The sequence below is a fragment of the Oryx dammah genome, unplaced genomic scaffold, assembly GCF_014754425.2.
Source record: "Oryx dammah isolate SB20612 unplaced genomic scaffold, SCBI_Odam_1.1 HiC_scaffold_3, whole genome shotgun sequence".
NCBI lineage: Eukaryota > Metazoa > Chordata > Mammalia > Artiodactyla > Bovidae > Oryx > Oryx dammah.
The window spans coordinates 66,182,184-66,209,746 of NW_024070187.1; the positions used below are offsets into that span (position 1 = coordinate 66,182,184).

The 27,563-nt window shown below is 44.0% G+C and overlaps 2 protein-coding genes across 7 annotated transcripts in view; both read right to left on the minus strand.

Annotated features, from left to right (window-relative positions):
• TXK (TXK tyrosine kinase) overlaps positions 1-22,946 on the minus strand; it is a 65,301-nt gene extending 42,355 nt beyond the window's left edge. Inside the window, exons 1-2 of the mRNA XM_040238160.1 lie at positions 22,271-22,946; positions 20,359-20,422 (exon numbers count right to left, since the gene is read on the minus strand). Coding sequence (XP_040094094.1) covers positions 20,359-20,374 — 16 coding nt within the window. The 5' untranslated portion in view covers positions 20,375-20,422; positions 22,271-22,946. The remainder of the gene's footprint in view (positions 1-20,358; positions 20,423-22,270) is intronic.
• Positions 22,947-24,028: 1,082 nt separating this feature from the next.
• TEC (tec protein tyrosine kinase) overlaps positions 24,029-27,563 on the minus strand; it is a 149,987-nt gene continuing 146,452 nt past the window's right edge. For 5 of the 6 annotated variants that reach the window (XM_040238157.1, XM_040238158.1, XM_040238154.1 and 2 more), the window contains 3 exons: positions 26,591-26,709; positions 26,350-26,507; positions 24,029-24,693 (listed from right to left, as the gene is read on the minus strand). In XM_040238157.1, the coding sequence (XP_040094091.1) occupies positions 24,610-24,693; positions 26,350-26,507; positions 26,591-26,709 (361 nt within the window). In that variant the 3' untranslated portion in view covers positions 24,029-24,609. The remainder of the gene's footprint in view (positions 24,694-26,349; positions 26,508-26,590; positions 26,710-27,563) is intronic. The other variant, XM_040238156.1, reaches the window with a different exon arrangement.

The following is a 27,563-nucleotide window of genomic DNA, read 5'->3' on the forward strand; positions in this document are numbered from 1 at the left end:
CTAACTACTTAGTAAATCTGGGTCATTCTTACACTTCTTTTGTCAAGCTTAATCTTTATTTGTTAGATTATTTGCCTATTTTCAAACCATAAATAAATTCTGAATATATCAAAAGCTGTTTTATGTTCATAGAACCTACATTTCACAGCAACTCTTTCTCATACTGGCCCCTGAAAATGAAGTATTATTAAGAAAGCAGAGTACATTAGACATGAGCATTAGCTTTGAGGTTAGAAAGGGCTGCATATGAATTCTAGCTGGAGGTGGGTGGGGTGCTGACTAAATCAGGAATAAGTCCCTTTGCTTCTCTAAGTCATTGTTTTCCTATCTGTAAAAACAAGAAAATCATACCTGTCCCCTTGGAGAAGACTTAAGGGGAGATTAATCTCCGCCTTTGTGGATTTGGGCAAGCTAGTTAAGTGTTTTGTGCTTAGGTTTCCTCATCTGTAAAATGGGAATAATAGGATACTTAGCATGTAAGGCTACTGTGAGGATTAAGGGAATGAGCTCCTATGCAACACCTAGAGCAACGCCAGGTATGTAGTGAGAGGGCAATCAAGATCTATTATCATTACAGTTTTGTTGAAAAGATTAAATTAGATGTTTTCTCTAAAGTTTCTCTCCTGGAACACAGAAGAGGGACGGATACAAGCAGAAGCCACCCAGTACAATCTACCCCTCAGCATCCACTCTATGCCCTCAGAGCACAGGGTGCAACAAAGCCCCATCAGCTAACATTATCACCAGGTGATGTCAATTTGATTACACTCCCCCCCTGAAACTTGGTACATTAACCATCATTAGGATTCTTACATCAGATGGAGAAAGAAAGAAGGTGAAAACAAGAGTAACATAGGACACAGTTGCTACAATTCCCACCTTTATAGCTATCCTGAGTCATAAGTTGATCACAGATGCCTCTGTCACCTTCCATTCCTTGTGCCCTCTTGCCTTTCCTAACACTTTGGTGGAAGGAGTTTTCATCTGCTGGAATTGCCCAAATGTTCATTCCTGTAGGATCTGGTCCTTAGTTGTTCTTAATGGGGTTGTTACAATCTTCTACTGAGCAGGACTATTTTGAATATTAAGGAATGAAGCTAGTGGCTACTGTCACCTCCTGAGGTGGCCCACACTCTGTCTGTGGAGTGTGTTGCTCTCTAAATAAATCCACCTCTTACCTATCACTTTGTCTCTCACTGAATTCTTTCTGTGATGAGACAAGACTGAGCTTCATTAGGTCCTGAAACCAGATACTGAAACCCCCACCAGATGAAAGAAGTTAACTTCATGCTGCCCACAAGCACGTAGTTCCCAGACCTGTTGGAACCAGAAGCTGATGATGCTGACTCACCACTAGCCAATCAGAAGAATGTCCACGAGCTGACGATGCCTTGCTGCTTGAACCATTCCTAATAAAACTCCTCATTACCGCCTCCAGGGGGAGAAACACTGTGACCTACTCACCCGCCCCCCTTGCCTGGCAAAGCAATAAAGCTATTCTCTACCCCAGAAAGGAAAGAAATGAAGCTAGTATATCCCCTGAGTTTCCAAGCCCTCTTTGTCCTCATTGTAAAGAATGAACCCAGTTTCTTCCTGGAAATTGGGGTACTCATCTCTGATACATTGAGTCCTTTCTGTGCCCATCAACTCACTGATACCAAGAATCCCACAATGTTCAGAGGGCAATCTTAGCTCCCAATATTGCCTAAGAAAAGGATTCTTCTCTGGGGCACTGGTATCTCTAAGCTCACCAAACACAGAAGTCACAGGGAAAGAAAATAACAATATTCCAGTGGGTTATTAGTTGGTAAGAGGGGCCACTCCAACGTCTTCTTCCTCAGTTGCCAGACGCATGCATCCTAGCTTTATGAAGACATCACCACATTTGCTGCTGGTTTAAGACATTTACTGTATACTATAGAACATCATTCCAACTTTGCAAGATGTTGTCTCCCAGATGTCAGAGGAATTGAGGCTTTAGCCGGCCATTTAGCTACCAGAAGCCAGAGAGCTTGGAAGCATGTTGAACTAAGTACTATAGATAACTTTTCCAGAAGAAGGAATACCAAGAAGCCAAGCTCACTAAGCCACCATGGAGGCTGGTTCCACATTTAACTCCTGCCGGTCATCCTTCCAGGACAGAACAGGGTGAATAAGATAAAGACACCCAGGACAGTAATCAATTATATATTGTTTCCTTTTCCTTTCACTGAAGTTGACCTTCAAAACCTAGATTCATGTATTACTTACATGCCTTTCTCTTATTTGGACACTGCCATTATTGTGTCTTTGGGCTATAGACACCTTGGGGGTCCCGCTGGCAAACATCTCATTTCTATCAGGCAGATTCACCTTTACCCCTCTGATTTAATAGCTTTCTTCCGTAGCCAAGAAACCATCTGTTCTCCATCCCAAAGTTGATTTCTGGAGAAATCAAATAGAGTCTGGGCTCTCAAATAGAGTGCCCCCCCCCGCCGAATTTGCACCACACTGTGTATTATTAGGCTTTTGGGTCTTAACTGCTTCTGTCAGTTTTCAAAATCTTACTGTTTTTTCCCCACCCTTCTGTTACTAAAAAGGTCTAAGTCTCCTTTATCTGAATTATACCAATAGCCTCCTAACTTCCTACTGCTTCTACCCTTAACTCCCCCTGTGGTTTCTTTTCCGCAGTCAGAGTAATTAATTTAAAACCTAGGTCAGATCATGCTACTCCTTGTCTCAAAAACCCACAACAGCTCTCCATTTCATGGAGCATTTTAGCCAGTTTTCTCACAACAGTCTCTAAACCTTCCGTGGTCTGGCCGCCTGGTGCCTTCTCACCCCTCTCTCCAATGCGCTCGTGTTCATCTACCCCCCACAATGGCCACACTGGCCACACTGGCCCCACAGTGCTTCCAGGCCAGGCCTGCTCTCAACACAGGCTCTTCACTTCTGTTCTGCCTGGACCATTTCCCTCAGGTATCAGTCCTTGCCTCTCTCCACTCCTCAAGTCTGCTCCAATCTCACCTTCTCAGTGAAGAGTACCCTGACCCATGGCTATTGCTACCTGTCCTCCACCTAGTAACTTCAGGATTCTTGACTTTGCTCTATTCTTCTTTTTGTAAATAGCATTCCTCACATTCTAACATGATTAGCAATTTATCATTTTTCCCCTTACTGTCTGTCTCCTCAACTAGAATGCAGACAGGGATCATTGTCGACTTTGTTCACAGTTAGATCCCAAGAGGCTTGAACAGTTTTTGACACCTAATCATTACTCAACAAATATTTGTTGAGCAAAATCAACATATGAATGAATGGGTTTGAAGGAGGATCAAATGATAACCTTTTCAAAGCACCCACCTGTTTTGATTCAATCCCAACAGGAAAATGAAAACTGAATGTGTAGGGGACAAAATAAGCAGGTGCAACTAAATAAGCAACAGAATAAGTAATGAACTGTAAGAGTGGGGATATAAGATTAGATTATGAAAGTCCTTGAAATAAGAGAAGACAGGGCCTTACTGTATATGTAGAACGGAGTCACTAACTACTGAAGACAGAGAACAATTTGGTCACAATAAAGCAGAATAAACTCTGTACTCAGCCTAGAAACCTTTGTAAGATGGTCTGGCAAGGTAAGTGATGACCTTCATGGTCACAGGTTTTAATATAAGCTAGAACATTGAATATCACTGAAGCTAAGTGTTTATAATGGTTACTTTACTCCTTGAATAACTGCTGGCATGCTATATTTATTCTCTATAGTTTTCTGTATGCTTGAATACAGAGTATATTATAAAACTAAAATTTGTGAATTAAAAAAAGAAAGCAAAGACCCAGAAAATCAGGTAGGCCTGTGACTAGTTAGATGCCTATTCTAGGATTGAAAACTTTTTGAATGTATATGATTTTTAGTGATAGATACAAAGATTTTTTATTTCTCTAATTCAGCCAACTGTCTCACCTTTTACCCAATCGGAATGATCATCTTCCTTGCAAGCCCCAATAAGAAAACTAGGCAATCATTTCCCCTTTCCAGTTTTCCTATGTCTGTGTATGAGTCCATCAAAATCATGGATTCTGTCTGAGTCCCATCCTTTATATCCAACTTCCATGATTCAGTTCAAATTATTCGGCTTTTTACTTCTTCTCTCCCCTGCTACCAGCCTAGTCCAAGCCCTCATAAGTCCACACTTATAATTCTGCACTAATACACTTAATCCTCACAATGACCCCATGAACGTAGTCCCATTTTTCAGATGAAGACCCTGAGTCACAGAGATGTTGGGAGTCAAGGGCTTGTAAGTGGAGAGCCAGGATTAGAATCCAGGCAGGCTCAATCCAGAGTCTGCTCTTAATCTTTTTCAGTGACTGAATAAACTGGTCAAATTCCCCATTGGTCAAATTCCTCCCCCTCAATACATCCTATATACTCATTTCCCTAAAGTCTGTCTTAGCCAGCTGCTCCACATCCTCAGCATCTAAAATGACTCTCCAGTGACTATAGTTAATAATACTGTATTGCATTTCTGAAAGTTGCTAAGAGATTAGATCTTAAAATTTCTCATAATTACACTGTAACCATGTATGCTGACCAATGTAAACTAGACTTATTGTGGTGCTCGCTTTGCAGTGTACACATGTACCAAATCACTGGGCTTCCAAGGTGGTGCTAGTGGTAAAGAACCATCTGCCAATGCAGGAAACATAAGAAATGCAGGTTCAATCACTGGGTCGGGAAGATCCCCCGGAGGAGGGCATGATAGCCCACTTCAGTATTCTTGCCTGGAGAATTCCAAGGACAGAGGAGTCTGGCAGGCTACAGTCCATAGGGTCGCAGAGTCAGACATGACTGCAGCAGCTTAGCACAGCTCAGCACCAAAGCACTATGTTGTACAGCTACACCTAATATAATATTATAGGTCAGTTAATGAAATTAAAAGACGCTTACTCCTTGGAAGAAAAGTTATGACCAACCTAGATAGTATATTCAAAAGCAGAGACATTACTTTGCCGACTAAGGTCCATCTAGTCAAGGCTTTCTCCTGTGGTCATGTATGGATGTGAGAGTTGGACTGTGAAGAAAGCTGAGCGCCGAAGAATTGATGCTTTTGAACTGTGGTGTTGGAGAAGACTCTTGAGAGTCCCTTGGCCTGCCAGGAGATCCAACCAGTCCATTCTAAAGGAGATCAGCCCTGGGATTTCTTTGGAAGGAATGATGCTAAAGCTGAAACTCCAGTACTTTGGCCACCTCATGTGAAGAGCTGACTCATTGGAAAAGACTCTGATGCTGGGAGGGATTGGGGGCAGGAGGAGAAGATGACGACAGAGGATGAGATGGCTGGATGGCATCACTGACTCGATGGACGTGGGTCTGAGTGAACTCCAGGAGTTGGTGATGGACAGGAAGGCCTGGCATACTGCGACTCATGGGGTCGCAAAGAGTCGGACACAACTGAGCAACCGAACTGAACTGAATCCTCAATAAAAAATTAAACTGATAAAATAGACTCAACCACATGGCAACAAGATTGTATCTTTCCTTATCTTCAGGGCCTTTCAAAATCTGATCACCCCCATCCTGACTCTTACTGTTTACTAATTCCTATTACACCAGCTTCTTCTATTTGCTGTTCTCACAGACATCTTGCCTAGTTCTGCCTCCAGCCTGAAAAAGGCTTCCTTTGTACTTTACTCCCATTTAATCTTCCTTCAGGCTTCTAAAGCGCTGTAACTTGTCTTGCCCTGTGGCTCTTAATTAGGTACCATCTTCCATGGTCATTTATACCAACTGGGCTTCTGAATCTCACCACTACTGATACTTTAGACACTTCAGACTGATGAATTCTTTGTTGTGGGGAGCCGTCCTGTGTATTGCAGGATGTTTACCAGCATCTCTGGCCACTATGCACTAGGTGCCAGCGGCAACAGCCCCATCACCCCTCTAATACCCACCTCCCCCTCACAAGTGTGAACACCGCAATATTTAGCGGCCTTGCCAGATGTCCCCTGCGGGCAAAATCACCCTTTGTTACGAACTATTGAGCTAGATTGTAACTATTGAGCTAGATTCATGGTCTGAGTTGCATGCTTTTCTGTCTTGTCCATAACATCCAGCATCAGAGGCTCCTTTAGAACAAGAACTCAATAGATAACTGTTAAGTAACACCTTCCTGATCTCTACACCATCATATTACATTTAGGCTCTATTTCTCAGTAACTCACTCTACCACATGGTATCTCACAGCTTGATGCTGGCCGCAGAGAAAGCTAGGTTGACCACGTCCTTTTGACTAAGTGGAACAATAAGGCTGAAGAAGACAGCTTCCGGAGCTTATAGTAGGTCATGAGTCTAACATTTTGTCCCAGATATAATAAAAGAAGAAGGAGGAGGAGGGTGGGAAGAAAAAGAAATAGCAGTTTATCCGAAATCAAACATCGATCCATGAGATGCTAAACGAAATGGTAAAACTGGTGTTCAAATTTTTTTTTTTCTGTGTTAGGATAGATATGGAGTTGAGCGATCATTAGGGTCAGAGTAACCTGAAGTCACATCATGGCTCCATTTTCTTGTAGCAACAATATGATGTGGGGCAACTACTCAGGAAACTCACCTGGAAAATTTTGGAAATAAAACCTACCTTCTAAGAGAGGCAGTTCTCCACTCCTACCAACAAAGCCTTTACCATATGCAGACACTACTGCTGCTAAGTTGCTTCAGTCGTGTCCCACTCTGTGCGACCCCAGAGACGGCAGCCCACCAGGCTCCCCCATCCCTGGGATTCTCCAGGCAAGAACACTGGAGTGGGGTGCCATCCCCTTCTCCGATGCAGACACTACAGTAAGATCTTATTATCATATACTAATTCACAGCTTATGGGAGTGACGCTACTGGTAAAGAATCCACCTGCCAATGCAGGGGATGCAAGAGGCACAGGTGTGATCCCTGGGTCAGGAAGATCCCCTGAAGTAGGAAATGGCACCCCACTCCAGTATTCTTGCCTGGGAAATCTCATGGACAGAGGAGCTACAGTCCATAGAGTCACAAAGAGTCAGACATGACTGACTGAGCACACACACATACACACACACTCCCTTCCTATACTATTTCAATGTGTAATAGTAAGATCTCACTGTAACAATAATGTAATACTGTTATTATTAATGTTATTATTACCTAGAGCCAGACATCCTGGAATGTGAAGCCAAGTGGGCCTTAGGAAGCATCACTACGAACAAAGCTAGTGGAGGTGATGGAATTCCAGTGGAGCTATTTCAAATCCTAAAAGATGATGCTGTTAAAGTGCTGCATTCAATATGCCAGCAAATTTGGAAAACTCAGCAGTGGCCACAGGACTGGAAAAGGTCCGTTTTCATTCTAATCCCAAAGAAAGGCAGTGCCAGAGAATGCTCAAACTACTGCACAATTGCATTCATCTCACATGCTAGTAAAGTAATGCTCAAAATTCTCCAAGCCAGGCTTCAGCAATACGTGAACCGTGAACTCCCTGATGTTCAAGCTGGTTTTAGAAAAAGGCAGAGGAACCAGAGATCAAATTGCCAACATCCTCTGGATCATTGAAAAAGGAAGAGAGTTCCAGAAAAACATCTATTTCTGCTTTATTGACTATGCCAAAGCCTTTGACTGTGTGGATCACAATAAATTGTAGAAAGTTCTGAAAGAGATGGGAATACCAGACCACCTGACCTGCCTCTTGAGAAACCTGTATGCAAGTCAGGAAGCAACAGTTAGAACTGGACTTGGAACAACAGGCTGGTTCCAAATAGGAAAAGGAGTACATCAAGGCTGTATATTGTCACCCTGCTTATTTAACTTAAATGCAGAGTACATCATGAGAAACGCTGGGCTGGATGAAACACAAGCTGGAATCAAGATTGCCGGGAGAAATATCAATAACCTCAGATATGCAGATGATACCACCCTTATGGCAGAAAGTGAAGAGGAACTAAAAACCCTCTTGATGGAAGTGAAAGGAGAGTGAAAAAGTTGGCTTAAAGCTCAACATTCAGAAAACGAAGATCATGGCATCCAGTCCCATCACTTCATGGCAAATAGATGGGGAAATAGTGGAAACAGTGAGAGACTTTATTTTGAGGGCTCCAAAATCACTGCAGATGGTGATTGCAGCCATGAAATTAAAAGACACTTACTCCTTGGAAGGAAAGTTATGACCAACCTAGACAGCATATTCAAAAGCAGAGATATTACTTTGTCAACAAAGGTCCGTCTAGTCAAGGCTATGGTTTTTCCTGTGGTCATGTATGGATGTGAGAGTTGGTCTATAAAGAAAGCTGAGCACCGAAGAATTGATGTGTTCGAACTGTGGTGTTGAAGAAGACTCTTGAGAGTCCCTTGGACTGCAAGGAGATCCAACCAGTCCATCCTAAAGGAGATCAGTCCAGGGTGTTCATTGGAAGATCTGATGTTGAAGCTGAAACTCCAATACTTTGGCCACCTGATGTGAAGAACTGACTCATTGAGAAAGCCCCTGATGCTGGGAAATATTGAGGGCAGGAGGAGAAGGGGACGACAGAGGATGAGATGGTTGGATGGCATCACTGACTTAATGGACACAAGTTTGGGTGGGCTCCAGGAGTTGGTGTTGGATAGGGAGACCTGGCATGCTGCAGCTCATGGGGTTGCAAAGAGTTGGACACGACTGAGTGACTGAACTGAACTGAATGTTATTATCCCCATTGCACAGAAGAAACTGAATAACAGAGAGGTTTGGTAATTTGTCCAAAGCCACATACCTAAAAAGCAACCAAGCACAAATTTAAGCCCACAGAGCTTGGTTGAGTCCATGAGCGTAATGATGAGTCTCTTCTTGTGGATGAGAAGATTGCATAAGATAGCAAAGGGAAATGCCTAGAACAGAGCAGTTAGCACCTTTCCCATCCATCAGCTTCCTAGCACTCATTTGTGTACTGTGTATTCACAGGGTGGAGTGAAGGTAAACAGACAGAAGCAGACTGTGGTTCTCCCTCTGAAGACAGAATGGGAAGAAGGCTAAGTAGGTTAAAGCTGACCTTCAGTCCCCCAACTCCTGTGTTCTGAGTCCATTCGCTACCCTATTTACCCCACTCAGGACTCTAATGGGCCCTCTTCCAACTAAACCAGCTCTCCAGAAGGTGTAAATGATATGACAGCAAATTGATGTGACAGTCAACATGCCCTGCAGTGCTTCTTCTAAAGCCATTTTCATGTTTGAAGGCATGACACTCATATTTATCAAGGTGATCAGAGAGAGAGATTGATTTAAGGAATTGGCTCACACAGTTATGAGGGCTGGTGAGTCCAAAATCTGATGAGGCAGACTGGAGACTCAGGGAAGAACTGCAGTTTGAGTCCAGAGGCAGGCTGACGCCCCACTTTTTTCTTGCTTATTGGAGATCAGTCTTTGCTCTATTAAGGCCTTCAACCGATTAAATGAGGCTCACCCACATTGTGTAAGGTGATGCTATCTAATTATCTCATCCTCTGCCACACCCTTCTTCTTTTGCTTTCTATCTTTCCCAGCATCAGAGTCTTTTCCTTAAATATATAGCGCTTTCAAAGCGTAATTGCTGGTATTTGTCAGCAGACATAATATCTGGGGACTAGGAGAAGGCCTTGCCCTCTTCACTGAATTTATAATACATGACTACACAGTAGCAGAGTGGATAATAAATCCAGTAACAATCTCTCAGTTACCTTTACTCTCTTCTGCAGCCTAAAATTTAGGAGGAAGATTATTCAGGAATATTCATTTGATTTGTAAAGCAGAAATAGAGACACAGACGTAGAGAACAAACATGGATAACAAGGAGGGGGAAGGGAGGTGGGATGGATTGGGATATTGGTACTGCTACGTACACTGCTACGTACAGAATAGATAACTAATGAGAACTGACTGTATAGCACAGGGAACTCTCCAAATACTCTGTGGTGACATAAGTGGGAAGGAAATCCAATATCCATATATGGGATGTATGTATATATATAACTGATTCACTTTTCTGTACAGTAGAAATTAACACAACTTTGTAAGACAACTATCAGTTCAGTTCAGTCGCTCAGTCGTGTCCCACTCTTTGCGACCCCATGAATCGCAGCACGCCAGGCCTCCCTGTCCATCACCAACTCCCAGAGTTCACTCAGACTCAAGTCCATCGAGTCAGTGATGCCATCCAGCCATCTCATCCTGGGTCTTCCCCTTCTTCTCCTGCCCTCAATCCTTCCCAGCATTGAAGTCTTCTCCAATGAGTCAACTCTTCGCATGAGGTGGCTAAAGTACTGGAGCTTCAGCTTTAGCATCATTCCTTCCAAAGAAATCCCAGGGTTGATCTCCTTCAGAATGGACTGGTTGGATCTCCTTGCAGTCCAAGGGACTCTCAAGAGTCTTCTCCAACACCACAGTTCAAAAGCATCAATTCTTCAGTGCTCAGCTTTCTTCACAGTCCAACTCTCACATCCATACATGACCACAGGAAAAACCATAGCCTTGACTAGACGGACCTTAGTCGGCAAAGTAATGTCTCTGCTTTTGAATATGCTATCTAGGTTGGTCATAACTTTTCTTCCAAGGAGTAAGCGTCTTTTAATTTCATGGCTGCTGTCACCATCTGCAGTGATTTTGGAGCCCAAAAAAATAAAGTCTGACACTGTTTCCTGCCAGGGGCCAGCGTGAGGAACTCCACCCATGGCAAAGGTCATGAGGAAGGAGGCTTGGCATACGCAAAGGCGTGATCAAGCCTCAGGAAACCCCCTGTTCCCGAGCATCTACCCCCAAACCAGAGTCTGTTTTATGCTCTCCCCCATAACCATTTCTCTCGGAGAAGGAGTAAACATGCAGCTCCAAGGCAATAAAAATTCCTGGGTGTGACAAGAGTGTTTCAGCTTACGGACTCCTCTGAAGGTTATCTAGCCCATCTGTATAGGTTCGTCCGGCCACATATGATTGCTGCCAGGCCTCCATATCCTTAGGCACCTGGGAATATATTAATCAATGTATTTGGAATATAGAAAAGGAAATATAGTAGTTTTTAAGGTTAGCAATACTAGACTTTTTGAGTTAATGAATTTTCTCTTTTGTACTAGATCACTGTACTTTGTTATAAATCACTGTGTCCTTGCTATGTAAAAATGTAACTTTATCACTATCTTAAGACTAAATAGATCTTAAGGGGAGCATTAGTGAAAGGATTTTCATTTGTTGGGCTGATGTTTGCTGCTAAATCTCCATATTCCCTGCCCTTATAATGAATATAACTAACATATAGGAGAAATAAGTATTAACCTTTAAGCATATAGGAGAAATAAGTATTAACCTTTAAGATTAATCATGTTAACCTTGGGTTAAATTAATTCCTTTCTTGATTGTAACTCACTACACCCTCACCCTATAGGAATGCAACTTTATTTGGAGGGTGGTGCCTGGTTTAAGAAAAAAACACCCTTGGAAAAAATAAGTTTTTTTGTTATCAGAAAGAAAGGATCATAAAATGTCAGCAGATCTCATGGCCAGAAGATGATGTAATATCCCTAAGACCTTTTTTTTTATACATTTATGTGAAGCACCTGATTTTGATAAAGGTCAGGACTGCTGACCCCCTCGTGACTCTGTATTCATCCCTATATGTAACAAACGTATATAAGCAAACCCAAAAATAAAGAAATCAGATCAGTTTCCAGAAAGACTGATTCCCCCATGTCGTTTCTTTCTTGCTCCCCGTTTTTCTGGCTGAATTCCCATCTGGAGCATGGATGCTATTCCACGTAGCCAAGTTATTCAGCCTCTTTTTCTCCACTAATTTTCCTACTACACTATCCGTTTCCAATCTCTCTATATATCTGTGATTAAATATGTATTTTTCCAAGGACGCCGACGCCATCCCCACCTTCGAATTCCCTGGATCCACCGGGGCTGGACCCCAGCAGTTTCCACTGTTTCCCCATCTATTTCCCATGAAGTGATCGGACTAGATGCCATGATCTTTGTTTTCTGAATGTTGAGCTTTAAGCCAACTTTTTCGCTCTCCTCTTTCACTTTCATCAAGAGGCTTTTGAGTTCCTTTTCACTTTCTGCCATAAGGGTGGTATCATCTGCATATCTGAGGTTATTGATATTTCTCCTGGTAATCTTGATTCCAGCTTGTGTTTCTTCCAGTCCAGCGTTTCTCATGATATACTCTGCATATAAGTTAAATAAGCAGGGTGACAATATACAGCCTTGATGTACTCCTTTTCCTACTTGGAATCAGTCTGTTGTTCCATGTCCAGTTCTAACTGTTGCTTCCTGGCCTGCATGAGATTTCTCAAGAGACAGGTCAGGTGGTCTGGTATTCCCATCTCTTTCAGAATTTTCCATACTTTATTGTGATCCACACAGTCAAAGGCTTTGGCATAGTCAATAAAGCAGAAATAGATGTTTTTCTGGAACTCTCTTGCTTTTTCCATGATCCAGAGGATGTTGGCAATTTGATCTCTGGTTCCTCTGCCTTTTTCTAAAACCAGCTTGAACATCAGGGAGTTCACGGTTCACGTATTGCTGAAGCCTGGCTTGGAGAATTTTGAGCATTACTTTACTAGCGTGTGAGATGAGTAAATTGTGCAGTAGTTTGAGTATTCTTTGTCATTGCCTTTCTTTGGGATTGGAATGAAAACGGACCTTTTCCAGTCCTGTGGCCACTGCTGAGTTTTCCTAATTTGCTGACATATTGAGTGCAGCACTTTCAGAGCATCATCTTTCAGGATTTGAAATAGCTCCACTGGAATTCCATCACCTCCACTAGCTTTGTTCGTAGCTTTCTAAGGCCCACTTGACTTCACATTCCAGGATGTCTGGTCTAGATAAGTGATCACACCATCGTGATTATCTGGGTCGTGAAGATCTTTTTTGCATAGTTCTTCTGTGTATTCTTGCCATCTCTTCTTAATATCTTCTGCTTCCGTTAGGTCCATACCATTTCTGTCCTTTATCGAGCCCATCTTTGCATGAAATGTTCCCTTTGTATCTCTAATTTTCTTGAAGAGATCTCTAGTCTTTCCCATTCTGTTCTTTACCTCTATTTCTTTGCATTGATTGGTAAAGAAAGAATAATCTCTGTTCGTTTCCAAGGCAAACCATTCAATATCACAGTAATCCAAGTCTATGCCCCAACCAGTAATGCTGAAGAAGCTGAAGTTGAACGGTTCTATGAAGATCTACAAGACCTTTTAGAACTAACACTCAAAAAAGATGTCCTTTTCATTCTAGGGGACTGGAATGCAAAAGTAGGAAGTCAAGAAACACCTGAAGTAACAGGCAAATTTGGCCTTGGAATGCAGAATGAAGCAGGGCAAAGACTAACAGAGTTTTGCCAAGAAAATGCACTGGTCATAGCAAACACCCTCTTCCAACAACACAAGAGAAGACTCTACTCATGGACATCACCAGATGGTCAACGCTGAAATCAGATTGATTATATTCTCTCAGCAAAAGATGGAGAAGCTCTATATAGTCAACAAAAAGAAGACCAGGAGCTGACTGTGGCTCAGATCATGAACTCCTTATTACCAAATTCAGACTGAAATTGAAGAAACCAGGGAAAACCGCTAGACCATTCAGGTATGACCTAAATCAAATCCCTTATGATTATACAGTGGAAGTGAGAAATAGATTTAAGGGCCTAGATCTGATAGATAGAGTGCCTGATGGACTATGGAATGAGGTTCGTGACATTGTACAGGAGACAGGGATCAAGACCATCCCCATGGAAAAGAAATGCAAAAAAGCAAAATGGCTGTCTGGGGAAGCCTTACAAATAGCTGTGAAAAGAAGAGAAGCGAAAAGCCTAGGAGAAAAGGAAAGATGTAAGACAATTATACTCCAATAAAAAAAAATTTATTTGTCCTCATTCAATAGCAAAGACAACTGCCTTGAAATAAAGGTACTACTCTGCCATAACTTTAGTCACAATAAGGTTTTGTTGTATTGCCGCTGAAGGCCAAGGACAGCTGTGAGCAGGGAGGCCCAGTTCTGCCTTGTTTATGGTCCCAGTTCTGCACAAAACAGTTGCTAGCAACTAGTTGCTGCCCAGTGAATTACCAATGAGTGAGTGAAAAACAAACGGTAAAAGCCAAACAGCTTCCTGACGATCCTTGTTTGGCGTGACTCTTCAAGACACTTGGCATGTCTGTTTACAGACTGAAGTGTTGATTCACGCCAAAGTAAATGACAATGATTACTGGATTCATGGTCATTTGCTATTTACAGCATCACAGGTCGTCCAGGTGAATGAGTAAACGAAGTCACTGCCACATGCCCACGGTGATTACAGAAGCTGTTTGAATTTTTTCTCAGTAACCTGCAAAGAGAAAGCCTTTTTGCGCCTTTGTAAAATTTCCGATTTAGGCAGAAATTCATGCATACCTGGCCTTTGCCAGAGACTGTCTAAAACGCCCCAGAGACAGACAATGACTATTTGCCTGCTGGAAGGTTATACTCAGGGTTGAGGATTATCGCTGGAAGTAATCAGAGCTTCCTCTCTCCCAGGCTTACATCTGCACTGTTCTTTTCATCTGCTTCTCGCTCCCCAGCAAATGTCTTTAATTATCTATCTTGTACCAGCAAATCAGGAAAAGGGCATCACATCCCGGCGTAATCTCTGTGACCTTTAGGAACTGGCACGTCTCTCATGGATAAGGGAGTTGGGCTTCTCATTTTATTTGATATTCTCGTTCTTTCCTGTGAAGGCTTGCCCCCTTCTCCCATCCGCGCGTCTCCTTTCCACCTCTGGCCTTGCGCACAGGGCTGCGGCAGGGCTCGGTTTGGGGACGGTTTTCCACCAGGGGGCGCTAGAAGGGAGCAAATGGGAGAAGCACCACTTCTCACACCATCTCCCGGAGGCTCTCAGTCCCAAGGATGAACCCAGGCACAGGAGCTGTTGGGCCACTGCTGTCTGGGAAGCAAAGCTGGCGCGTTTCTAATGTTTTCAGGTTTGTATGTGTATAACCTCACGTTCATCCCCGGGCGTTTCCGATGGCAGAGTTTCGTTTTGAATCAGTGCCCCAAGTGAAACTCATTCCTCCTGAGTTTGCTTATAACAACTGGCTGGTTGCTTATAACAACTTTGCTAGTAATAGATGGCTGGAGAAGGCAATGGCACCCCACTCCAGTACTCTTGCCTGGAAAATCCCATGGATGGAGTAGCCTGGCGGGCTGCAGTCCATGGGGTTGTGAAGAGTCCGACACGACTGAGCGACTTCACTTTCACTTTTCACTTTCATGTATTGGAGAAGGAAATGGTAACCCACTCCAGTATTCTTGCCTGGAGAATCCCAGGGATGGGGGAGCCTGGTGGGCTGCCGTCTATGGGGTCGCACAGAATCGGACACGACTGAAGCGACTTAGCAGCAGCAGCAGCAGTAATAGATGGCTGGTGACTTTTATTCGAAAACGTGAATAACTGGCTCGTTTCAAGAGCTGCCTGGAGCCAAAGACTAGGCTAGTGGCTCAGCCCACACAATCCAGGTTGTGGTTTTAGGACCAGGAACTCTAGGGCAGCTGCACTCACAGCTGAAGAATTCCAGGAATGGCAAAGTCTGGGAAACTTTGGCTTTGGAAAAACATCTCTGGGCTATTGGAGCTGATCCTCCTAAGTCCACTATAAGAACCGCCTTTTTTTTTTTTTTTTTTACCCCAGAAATTCACAGAAAGGGCACACCTCTTCATGACTGCAGTAAACTTCCACCCCTAGATCTATTTCTGGGACTTCCCAGTAGGTCAGACAGTAAAGAATCTGCCTACAATGCAGGAGACCTGGGTTTGATCCCTGGGTAGGAAAGATCCTCTGCAGAAGGAAATGGCAACCCACTCCAGTATTCTTGCCTGGAGAATTCCTTGGACAGAGGAGTCTGGTGGGCTACAGCCTGTGGGTTTGCAAAGAGTCAGACAGGACTGAGCGACTAACAGTCCACTCCAGATCTATTAAGGGACTTTTGAAGACAGATACATTTTAGTAAACTTAACCCCACATCATCTGGGAGGTGTGACACATAGCTAGCTTTTTTCTAGCTTGGATTTCTACCTCTGAGCAGGCACCGCAAAAAGGCTTTCTGTTCACCGAACGAAGAATCCACATCAATGAGGGAAAGACAGAAAAGAAAATAGAAAGAGAGGGAAAGGGGAAGAGAGGGAGGAAACGAGAGGGAGAGAAACACACTGAGTTTTTCAGAGAGATATTTACTCAATTTAAAACATTATCCTCGATACAAACTTATGGTCACCAAAGGGGAAAGGTGAGGGCGTGATAAATTAGGAGTTTCGGATACACATATACATACTACTATATATAAAATAGATAATCAACAGGAACCTACTGTATATATATAGCACAGAGAACTTTTACTGAATATTCTGTAATAATCTATATGGGAAGAGAGTCTGAAAAAATGTGGATATATATATGTATAACTGAATCATTTTGCTGTATACCTGAAACTAACACATTGTAACTCAACTATACTCCAATATAAAATAAAAATTAAATTTTAAAACATTTAAAAGATATCCTCGATTCTGAGTTTATGCTCTATGTATTTGAAACCTTACATTTTCCTTGTTATGTGTGTGCACCTCCTCTGATATTAAAAGGACACTCCTTTCACAGAATTAAGAAACAGTGTGTTTCCATTCTTCTAAAAATAAGTCATCAGAGATGTTAGTGTCTTTTAAATGTATTGACAAAATAAGTCAGTGACTCTGTATTAGATCTCAAACTGGTTTTTGGACATTATCCTGTCTGTTAAAGCTTCAAGTTATTCCACTAAGGGATTCGTTGGTTCCTAATAGAAAACAGGCAGCTAGCTCATGGGACAGTATCTGATACTCTGGGTGGAGGACAAGCACAGTGCTGGCCTGGCTGGGCCTGAGGAGCTGCTGTGTGAGGGAAAGGGCAGGGGGACTCTGGAAGCTTGGGGAGCTGCATGGGGCACTGGGCACTAGGGGAAATGGTGTCCTGGGAGCAAAGATGCTGAAGGAAAAGGCGGAGTCTCCCTGAAGACTGACAGCCCATCCATTCACTGCTTTAGCCAGCAAAGCCCCGGATATCAAACATTCCAGCTCCAGAAGCCCTTGTTTGCTCCAGGAAAGAACTTCATTCCTCCTCAGTTCTGAGCTAGCATGAAGAGGACTTTGCAAGCATCCTGCACACAACTCCTCCATCCCCAGGTCTCAGAGTGGTGTTTCCTAGGAGGTTGCGGTCTGTGACCTCCAAGTGCACAAACAGCTCACGGACATCACACCCAGACATCTGGCCAGCTTGGTGGCCACCAGACCCGCTGGCAGCCAGCACTGGGCCACGCTCTCCAAGGGCAGGGAGGAGACAGATGCTGGTCAGTGGGCTTCACTGAACAGCAAGGCATCTGCTGGTCACACACAAAAAAGCATGGAAACCTCACAAACCCGGTGTCAGACAGTGGCTGCTGTGGGCATTATTGCTTTTATGCAGCTGTGAGGGGATAAAAATGAAATGATTTAGAAACAAAAGGAAAGACATGTATTCTAGTGTCCATATTAACACTGAGCCTATTTTTCAGAAAGAGGACCAACTCCAGCCTGAGGCAAACTGGCCAAGTCTTCTTTAGGTCAATGGCTGTCCTAGGTTTTGCCATTGATTTAGCTATTCATTGTTGGATGCCAAACCTAGAGGCAGAAACCATCTCACAAGTTTCTGTGGGTTGGGAGTCCAGGCACAGCTTTGCTGGGTGCCTCTGAATCAAGCTGAAAAGGTCACGAAGCTCGTGACATTGCGGTAAAGGGGAGTTGGGTTAAGTTGGAGAATCTGCTTTCAAGTTCACTCACACGGCTGTTGCTGGCTTTGGTGGCATGGCTCATGGGGATGGAGATTCTCCATATGCTGTCCAAGAAGGCTCACAGCATGGCAGTGGGCTTTCCAAAAGATAGGGAGTCTGAGAGCGCTAAGACAGAAGCTACAGTCTGCTGCAAGCTCATCTCCCAGGAACACTCTATTCAGCCCAGCTACCATACTCCATTCATACTAGAGAAGAGGGATCATGCAAGGGTGTGGACAACAAGAGGAGGCATCACTGGGCCACTTTAGAGATGCCTATGTAGCCACCCTCCTTATCTTCATATTAACCGGAAAAGAAATAACAGAGAATATGAATTTAAAGGGGTTCGTGCGGGACTCAAATACAACGAGGAATGTTGTTTTTCAGTTTTTGTTTGTTCAATTGTTGTTCGCTCAGTCACGTCTGACTCTTTGTGACCCCATCGACTGCAGCACGCCAGGCTTCCCTGTCCTTCACTGTCTCCTGGAATTTGCTCAAACTCACGTCCATTGACTCAATGCTGCTATTTAACCAACTCATTCTCCTGTCGCCCCCTTCTCCTCCTGCCTTCAATCTTTCCCAGCATCAGGGTCTTTTGCAGTGAGTCAGCTCTTTCCATCAGGTGGCCCAAGGAGGAACAAGAAGGAATAAAAGGGGCTTTGAAATCAGAGGCCAGGAAAGGTAGCATGATCACAGGGTCCTTACCTCGCCACCCCCAACCCCGATCAAATTATGAGTCCAGAAAACTACCTTTTAGCAGTATCCCAGGCACACTTTGGACACACTAAGACTTAAGAAGCACTCAAAGATTACTTTTCCTTCTACTCCATAAACTGGAAAGAAACGAGAAATAAGGTGATGATGAGGTGGAAGGGAGGGCGGTGGTTAGCTTTACGAGCCCCCAACATTTCTCCCTGGTCCCTGTACCCTAAATAATCCCCTGGGCTGGGACTGTCCTCAAAGCAGCCATTAGTTGTTGTTTCACAAACTGACCCTCAGTGGAGCAGGGCCCTGGCACGTCCCTCAGGCTCTGCCCACCAGCCTGTATGATCAACACTCACCTTCCACCTTCTCCTGTCCCACAGCAGCAGCCTAGGAGGCCAGACTTCTATGACAACCCTTAAAACAACCAATGTGTTTCTCAAATGACTGTGGCCCAGCAAACACTTAGAAATACGGTTTCAGTTGGTACTAACACACCCTGGGGCACCCCTCAGTTTTCTCTCATTGGCAGTAAACACTCATTTGTTTCACCCAGGAGGAAACAGAGCCACATCTAAGTGCACTTTGTTGGAATAAATAAATCGGTGATTCTCACCATGCAACCAAATTATGAGAAGCTGGAAAGGACAATGATAGTTCATCAAACCTATGCCCTTCCAGACCAGACAGAATGATCCTCAAAATATCCCCACAAATAGGCAACCTCTTATTCAATCCTTTGGGCAATCTAATCATTGTCTCAACCCTCACTGTTTATTTTATATATAACTGAATCCTTCCTGTTATTTACAGCCTTTTCTCTAGTTCTGATCTCAGGAGACATGAAGAACAGATGCCCACATGGCTTTTAATAAAAGGTTCTTATTAAGTCACTGCTCATCTTTGTCCTGTTGCTGGGGGAGGTAGGGACACAGGTTACTGCTTATTAGCTCTTAGTGCTTCACTCTGCTTTGCCTGTAAGTCTGATAACAGGCATCCATCTTTATGTCTGGATCCAGACAGTAAGTTATAGTTCAGGTAAGTACAAGTGGGATAGCCTAGATAATTTTTTTTTTTTTTTTTTACAAATCTTATCAACGAGTCCTATGAGGTGATTTAGTTTAAACCCATGACATTAAAAATTGCAAACAATTTTTCCTAATGCCACTTAAAAAATCAGAAATGGAAAAACTGTTGTCAGCTGGCCTTGACTGCTTTATTCTGATGTTACTGGGCATAGTTTTCATACTCATCCAGTATTCAAATCAGTGTTTTTCTTCCCAATTTTTAATTTCTTGCATAACAAGACTCTCTGAGTCTTCAAGGTAAATTAATATGCATTTCCAAAACTTGTACGTGGGACTGAATAGTCCTCCAAAGCAATTCCAAAATTAAGTTCATGAAGAACCTGTCATTTTAATTTCTTGTTTTCTATTATACTGTGTTGGGAGGTAGGCAAAAAAAGGGTCCCCGCTGTACAGATGGGGACCTCACATAAAGAAGTTGCCAAAGGTGACCCCCTAAGGTTGCAGCAAATCCTGAACTAGAACTTGGTATCCTAGACTTTTGCCCTCAGTTCTCTACACTAAATATTCTAACACAAATACTTTTCAAACTGATCACATTTCTACACACAGAAATTTTGGTTTTTTTTTGTGTTCTTAAGGCTGAATATTTTCTAAAATGACATCATCACCATGCTTATTCAAATAACAAACAAAACCCTGTCACAATATCTGTGGAAATTATCTTCCAAAGATCATAATTTCTGGAATTCAAGAGTGAGAACCAAGCCCAGAACAAGCCCTGAAGATAAAGGCCCGAGCCATCTTACTTACAAGTGGAAAGAATCATGCTGCCTTATGTGGGGAGCATACAGCCTTCTGGTCTCCAGCGATGCTCCTGTCACAAAAACACATCTTTTAACTGAAATCATAGCTCACCAAGAATGTTTCTCACGGGCAAAGTTAACCCCACCTATTTTCCTGTTCTAAAAACCTCAGTGAAGTGTGTGAATGACAACCTGATGGCCTATATAAGAGAAAGCTGAATAATCTCCATCCAGATCTGAGGGTAGCTGCTGTTCGCTCCTCCTTCCCGACTGTGTGGGTGACCCCACCAAAGATCATTTCAAGAAGTCACAAGGTTTGGGTAAAAGGGACCTTAAAAAAGAGCATGAATGCAAACTTCTGTCTCTGAACAGAAGAGGAAATGGAGGCACAGATGGGATAAGGGGCACAGTTCATGGTAGAAACAGAACTAGATTGTCAGTTTTGAAGTACCATGTCTAGAATGTTCTGTCCTCCGGCTCAGTACTAACACTTTTCAGCACCATCAGAAGAAAATTTATTCCGTGGGGAGGAGGGAAAACCAACCCATCCCCAGGTAACATTATCAATGATAAAAATGCACTTAGGAGTTTCACTTTATCCCACTGAAAAATAAACAAAAAGTAAGTAAACTAAAGGGAACAAGTGTGCTGAAGGCACAGCAAATTCACATGGCCCTTCCTATTTCCTGCTTTATAGATTAAGATCTCTTTACATATTCTGGGTGGATTCTTCTATTTCTACTTCTTATGCTGCAGCTAGGGCTTTATATATATATTTAAAAAAAGCTTTTTCAAAACGTTCTAGTGAACGATTTAAAGATTTTTTAAGATGTTCCCAAATGTAGCCAAATCTTGCTTTCCCATCAAAAGTATTCATCAACTGTTAGGGCAAGGGCTATAGCTTCTCCTTTTTCATCAAAGCCACCTAGCACTTTCAATGCAGCTCCTCAAGGTCAAACGGGAAACGCGGGATGTGGCTGGGAGGCGCAGGAGCTGTCAAGGCGAGGAAGGAAGGAAGGAAAAAAGCATGAAAATGACTGTAAGGTAGGCTACACTTGTGCACAGCCAACTCCCTGAATGAGCTACAGTTAACAGATGCACATGTTGTTGTGATGGGGGTATGGTTAAACAGGAAGATGAGGAGGAAGGCAAGAAACAGACTGTGACAAGACTCAGGACAAATGTTTTCTTTTTTCCATTAGACAGGGAACCGGGAAGGACAGAAGGCAGCTGGACTGAACAGACTGGAAAGATGATTCTCCAGGGTCATATGAAGGTGCTGCTCAGAGAAGCCAGCCACAGCTTGTGTTCCTTCAAACGTCTTGTTTTTCCCTACATACAACATGTATAATAATTTTTTTTTAACCATTTAAGCACTTCTTCAATTAAATGGTTCTAGCACCACTGTGTGGAGAAGGCAATGGCACCCCACTCCAGTATTCTTGCCTGGAAAATCCCATGGATGGAGGAGCCTGGTGGGCTGCAGTCCATGGGGTTGTGAAGAGTCGGACACGACTGAGCAACTTCACTTTCACTTTTTACTTTCCTGCATTGGAGAAGGAAATGGCAACCCACTCCAGTGTTCTTGCCTGGAGAATCCCAGGGGCGGGGGAGCCTGGTGGGCTGCCGTCTATGGGGTCGCACAGAGTCGGACACGACTGAAGTGACTTAGCAGCAGCAGCAGCAGCACCACTTCGAGACCTGGGTTTGATCCCTGGGTCGGGAAGATCCCCTGGAGGAGGGAATGGCAACCCACTCCAGTATTCTTGCCTGGAGAATCCCTATGAACAGAGGAGCCTGGCGGGCTGCAGTCCACGGGGTCGTAGAGTCAGACACAGCTGAGTGACTTAGCACACAGTACCGCCGCTGCTGTATTCAAGTCAGTGCTGTCGACAAAAGAGGGTAGATGGCTCACTCACCTTGACTTTGCCTGCTCTTGCCTCTAGATCCTCAGAGTAAACAGGGAAATGAGAAGTCACATGTAGAAGACATGCTGTCTGGGTCCCAACAAGCTGGCATGTGCCCTTCAAGCTGGCATGTGATAGAAGCAGCCCCACCCTTACTCATGAGACTTGCAGTATGGTAAAGGAAGTGGGTCTTGAGTGTATAGTTTGAAAAAAAAAAAATTAAACATGGAGGCCTCAGCTCGTTCTTGGAAGCAAGAGCCATAATAAATCCTTTGAAACCCGAGTCTTGCAGTACACAGGTTTCTTTGGGCCCTGCATAAATGAATAAGACATTTTAGTGCTTCAAACATACGAACCACAGAGGTGCCTTTTTGATGTCCCAAGATCAACAAGGAGTCCTAGAGGAAACAGGTAGCATTTGTGCTATTCTGAGGCCATGGGCTCATCTTCTGACCTGTTATTTGCTTAGGGAACCAGAGAGGTATACTCCTGAACCCAGCATTGCCCTCCTGTGAGCTGTTTCCTTGGCAACACTGTGGTTTAGCCTCTGCAGCTATTCCTGGGGGAGGTTCTATAGGACATTGCTGGTCAAGACAACTCGCTGCCAGGCATTAAGTAGCTTCTTCACATAAGAACTACTGTGTGAATGCTACATAAGGAGTGTTCACACCGTGCTGCACAGAACAGGGGCAAGACCAGGGCCTCTGGAGCAGATGAATTCCTGAAGAAAGCCCCTGTGTCTTCCTGGGCTTTCTATGGCTTCAAAACCAACAATCCTGTGTGGAGCAATACATGGCCTTTGCTTTCATGATAGAGACTGTGTTTCTTTTCCCTGGGCTCATGAAGAAATGAGGTTCTAATTCAGATGGTATCTTGGTCAGAAATTATAAGGGGCAAAAACCCACTCAAATAACCTCAATCACAGGGTCTACTATGAAGCTATAATAGAAAATTTCTCTGACACAGGAACTCAAGTCCAAGCAAGCCTCCTGAAAACCATCTGGGAGACAGCTTGGTACACCATGCTCTCCATTATTCCTGGCTGTTTCCTGGATTCTGCCAGAACTTGGCTTGCTCCTGCATCTTGCAGGCAGTGGGGACAGGCACTGTGCTGATCATCACTGATCCTTCTGCTCCAGAGTACACCTCCACTCACAGCATTTATGTCCAGGGACAGAGTTTCGGACACAGAGACTAACTGAATGGCTGAGTTCAATTCTCCATACAACTCCAATTAGCTGTGGATATCATGGACAGGACCTTTCAACTCTTTGTGATCCCAAGGACAACAGCCCTCCAGGGCCCTCTGTCCATGGAATTCTCCAGGCAAGAATACTGGAGTGGGTCGCCATCTCCTTCTCCAGGGGATCTTCCCAACCCAGGGATCGAACCCAGGTCTCCTGCATTGCAGGCAGATTCTTTACCATCTGAGCCATCAGGGAAACCCAGTTCAATTTTCCATCCAACTTCAATTAGCTGTGGATACCATGGACAGGACCACTTAGCCCAACACAAACCCTGCTGGGGGCTTAAACTGGACAGGCACCCCAAACATGGCTACTCAAGTAAGGAGCGGGCACAAGCAATAGAAGGCTCCAGACATTCCTCTTCAGTAGGGAATGTTTTATCCTTGGGGGAAAAGGAATTAAGACAATCCACGTCCTAAGAAGGTTGGCTCATGTATTACAGCATTAAATGTTTCAATTAAACGACAACTCATGAAATCAGCTATATCCCAATAAAAATTAAATTAAAAAAAGACAACTCATGTTTCTTATAAATATATAACTTTATATATTATATATATTTATAATATATACAGCATACAAATATGTTTTAATGAAACACTAATGGCAATCTTGAAAACACATGTTTCAAAACCTAAGATGGGTACTGATCCATCCAGAACCCACATTTTAGACAACACCCTGGCCCAGATTTTTGAGAAATCACAGGGCAGATGGGTGGCTGGACTGCAGCTCTGACGCCCTTCCTCCTCCCAATTACCCTGGCCTTCCACTGATACCAGCAGACATGACCCCATGTACACCCCAGAAATGGACTGACTCTGGGGGCCTGGGTACAGTGCCTGGCCCACAGTGGGCACTCTAGCACTTGTGGAATGAATAAAAGTGGGTGCTTTTAACCACTTTGTCTAAGCCAGCATTTCCATTAATCCAGAAGATTCAGTCACAGAGCTACGGCTGGTCATGAAGCAAATGCGTCAGGTGTTTCCACTTCATAAGTAAAACAATCTACCCGTCCAAGTGCTAAATAAATTAAGAGTCTGCCACAAAGTGCCATTTCATCCTTGTGCTTTGGAATCTGGAAGCCGTCGGTCACAGCACCACTCATCTTCCAAAAGTTTCTCCACATTCGACTAGTTCATCTATCGTGCGCAGCAAATCTTCAAAGGAAGGCCTTCCCTCCGGTTTCTATAATTCAAAATCAAAGAGAAGCTGTGGGTTCCAGAACTCATCCCCAGAATGAGTTTTCACTGCTCAAACTCAGGTGGCACAGCGTACCAGAGCGAGGGACTCTGCTTCTGGACCAGAGCACACACACATCTCCATCAGGTCTCACTGATCCTGCCTGTGTTGCTGCTACACTAATCTTTCTGCCCCACAGCTTTTGCATCCAACTCAAGAACCTAGTAGAGATCCCAACTACCTGTAAAATCAAGTCCTGCTACCCTGCAGTGCCCTCTATGACCTGTCCCACCCCCATGGCCTTGCTACCCAGTTTTATTTCCCACAAAACCCTCATCCGGGCTCTATGCTCAAGCAGAACAGTCTCCACACTTGTGTACACACACTACGTCCAGTGCCACCACCCGATCTTTGCTGACACTATCCCCTCCCGGCCAGCGCCACTTCTTGGCCAGAAGGCCTCTTCCCATCCCAATCAATGCTCTTAGGAGGCAAATGATAGCAAGTGACTGAGGGCATGGGCTTTGGAGTTGGACAGGACTCTGCTTCTCTACAGCGAAGTGGCCTTGGGCAGGCATTAACATGGTATCCCCATCCACACCATGGTCAATGTATCCAAACTTCAAAGGGTTACTTTGAGGACTAACCGAAAGCACTTAGCACAGTGCCTATCACGTAATACTTGTGAACTAATGTCACTGTTGGAGAAGGCAATGGCACCCCACTCCAATACTCTTGCCTGGAAAATCCCATGGATGGAGGAGCCTGGTAGGCTGCCGTCCATGGGGTCGCTAGGAGTCAGACACGACTGAGAGACTTCACTTTCACTTTTCACTCTCATGGATTGGAGGAGGAAATGGCAACCCACTCCAGTGTTCTTGCCTGGAGAATCCCAGGGACTGGGGAGCCTGGTGGGCTGCCGTCTATGGGGTCGCACAGAGTCGGACACGACTGAAGCGACTTTCTTCCAAAAGTCACTTTCGTGTCTAATCTCCTCTGTCATTGTTGTTGTTTAACTGTCACTCAGGTCCGACTCCTGTGACCCCATGGACTGCAGCCCGCCAGGCTTCTCTCCATGGGATTCTCCAGGCAAGAACACTAGAGTGGGTTCTCATCTCCTTCTCCAAGGGATCTTCCCGACCCAGGGATCAAACCCACGTCTCCTGCATTAGCAGGCAGATTCTTCACCACTGAGCCACCAGGGAAGCCAGTCTCTTCTACGAGGTAACATTTCAACACATGGAGAAGGAAAACTTCCAAAGACTATGAGTAAAGAGACCTGAGGAATTTGAGGCTTGGAGAAAGAAAGCCTCTCTGGTGAAAGAGTATATATTTCAATAACAAAAGAGGGCCACTGAAAGAAGAGCTACTTCTCCAGGTTTGTTCCCAGAGTCCCCAACTCAGGCAACCACGGCAGGATGCCCACTCGGGAGGGAAGGGGCAGCCTGAATTGACTATCTTATTATTAGTGTTTTCCACATCTTCACATCTTCTTCCTGTTACTCAGACTGAGTTGAGAAGAGCAGCTTCCTACTTAAGAGTCTGAAATCATGTAAAGCATGCACTAGGCTATAATGACCACACATTAAATTAAAATCTACCAAGCCCAGATCCCTGAATGCTTTAGAGACTGAGGAAGAAAGCACCCCAAAAATGTTATACCTCCTGCCAACATCTCAGCATCACCTCGTATACATATCTGGAGGCCAACTTTGGCTGGTGCAGTCGGTGGCCGCGGGTAACCATGGTTACCACTTCATAGTTGGTGTTTTTCTCAAAGGGCATTCTGCCTTCAGTGAATACTTCCCACATTAAGACACCTGGAAGACGAGAAGGATTGCCAAACAATGCACCCACTTCCTCTTCAGGGCAGAGTTGAGGGGAAATGGAGCGTGAGTCTTACCAAATGACCAGACATCTGATTTGCTGCTAAAGCGGCTGTAATTAAACACCTCAGGTGGACACCACTTCACAGGAAATTTAGCACCAGAAGAACTCGTGTACTGATCATCCAGGACATACCTAGGGTAAGACAGTGAGTTACGATCTCTATTTTGTACAGGTTCTTTAATACCCCCCCACCCCCACCCCCGCCACCCACCCCAGAATCAAAACACAGTTGATTGAAGTCCAACAAGCATCCGGTTGAAGCTGCTTGCCTCTGCAGCCACGCCTTTGCAATTGTTGTCTTCCTCTGAGTGCTTGAGATGGAAACGCTGTAACATTCTATCTGCACTTTCACTTTTCTGTTTTTCTTTTTTATAAGGCAGTGGAGGCAGCACACAATAAAAGCTTGCAACCTTTTTTTTTAAAAATAAGCAATTTGTCCTATAAACCAAGTTTTACCCAAAGGTTCCATTTATAAAACATCTAAAGCAGAGCTGCTCTAAGGAAGTGGTGCAAAGAGCTTGGAACATGTGCTTTTGCCCCCATGATTCCACAGAGCACCACTTAAAACTATAGCAAATAAAAAGAGCAAAATGATGTATGTACACTGTGGTGTATATACCACAACATCCCTCCTCCATACACACATACTCAAAACAATACCATGTAATTTCTATGGGAGTATACTTATGTCCTTCCGGAAGGACACACACAAGCTGGTAACACCAGTTACCCCTGGGGAGGATCCTTAATTGGGATGGTAAACCTGGGTTCTTCAGCCCTTTTTATAATGTGTTCAGTATGTATTTACAAGAGGAAGGTGTTTATGTAGTACAGGGACATATAAAGTTAATTTATACAAGCTCCATGGGGAAATATTCAAATACTTGCACAAACTTCCCTTGCTGTACAGACAAAGATGGTGACAATGCCACCATGGGTGCCTGCCAGGAGAGTTTGAATTGAGTGTGGAATGAGTGTTTTAGAAG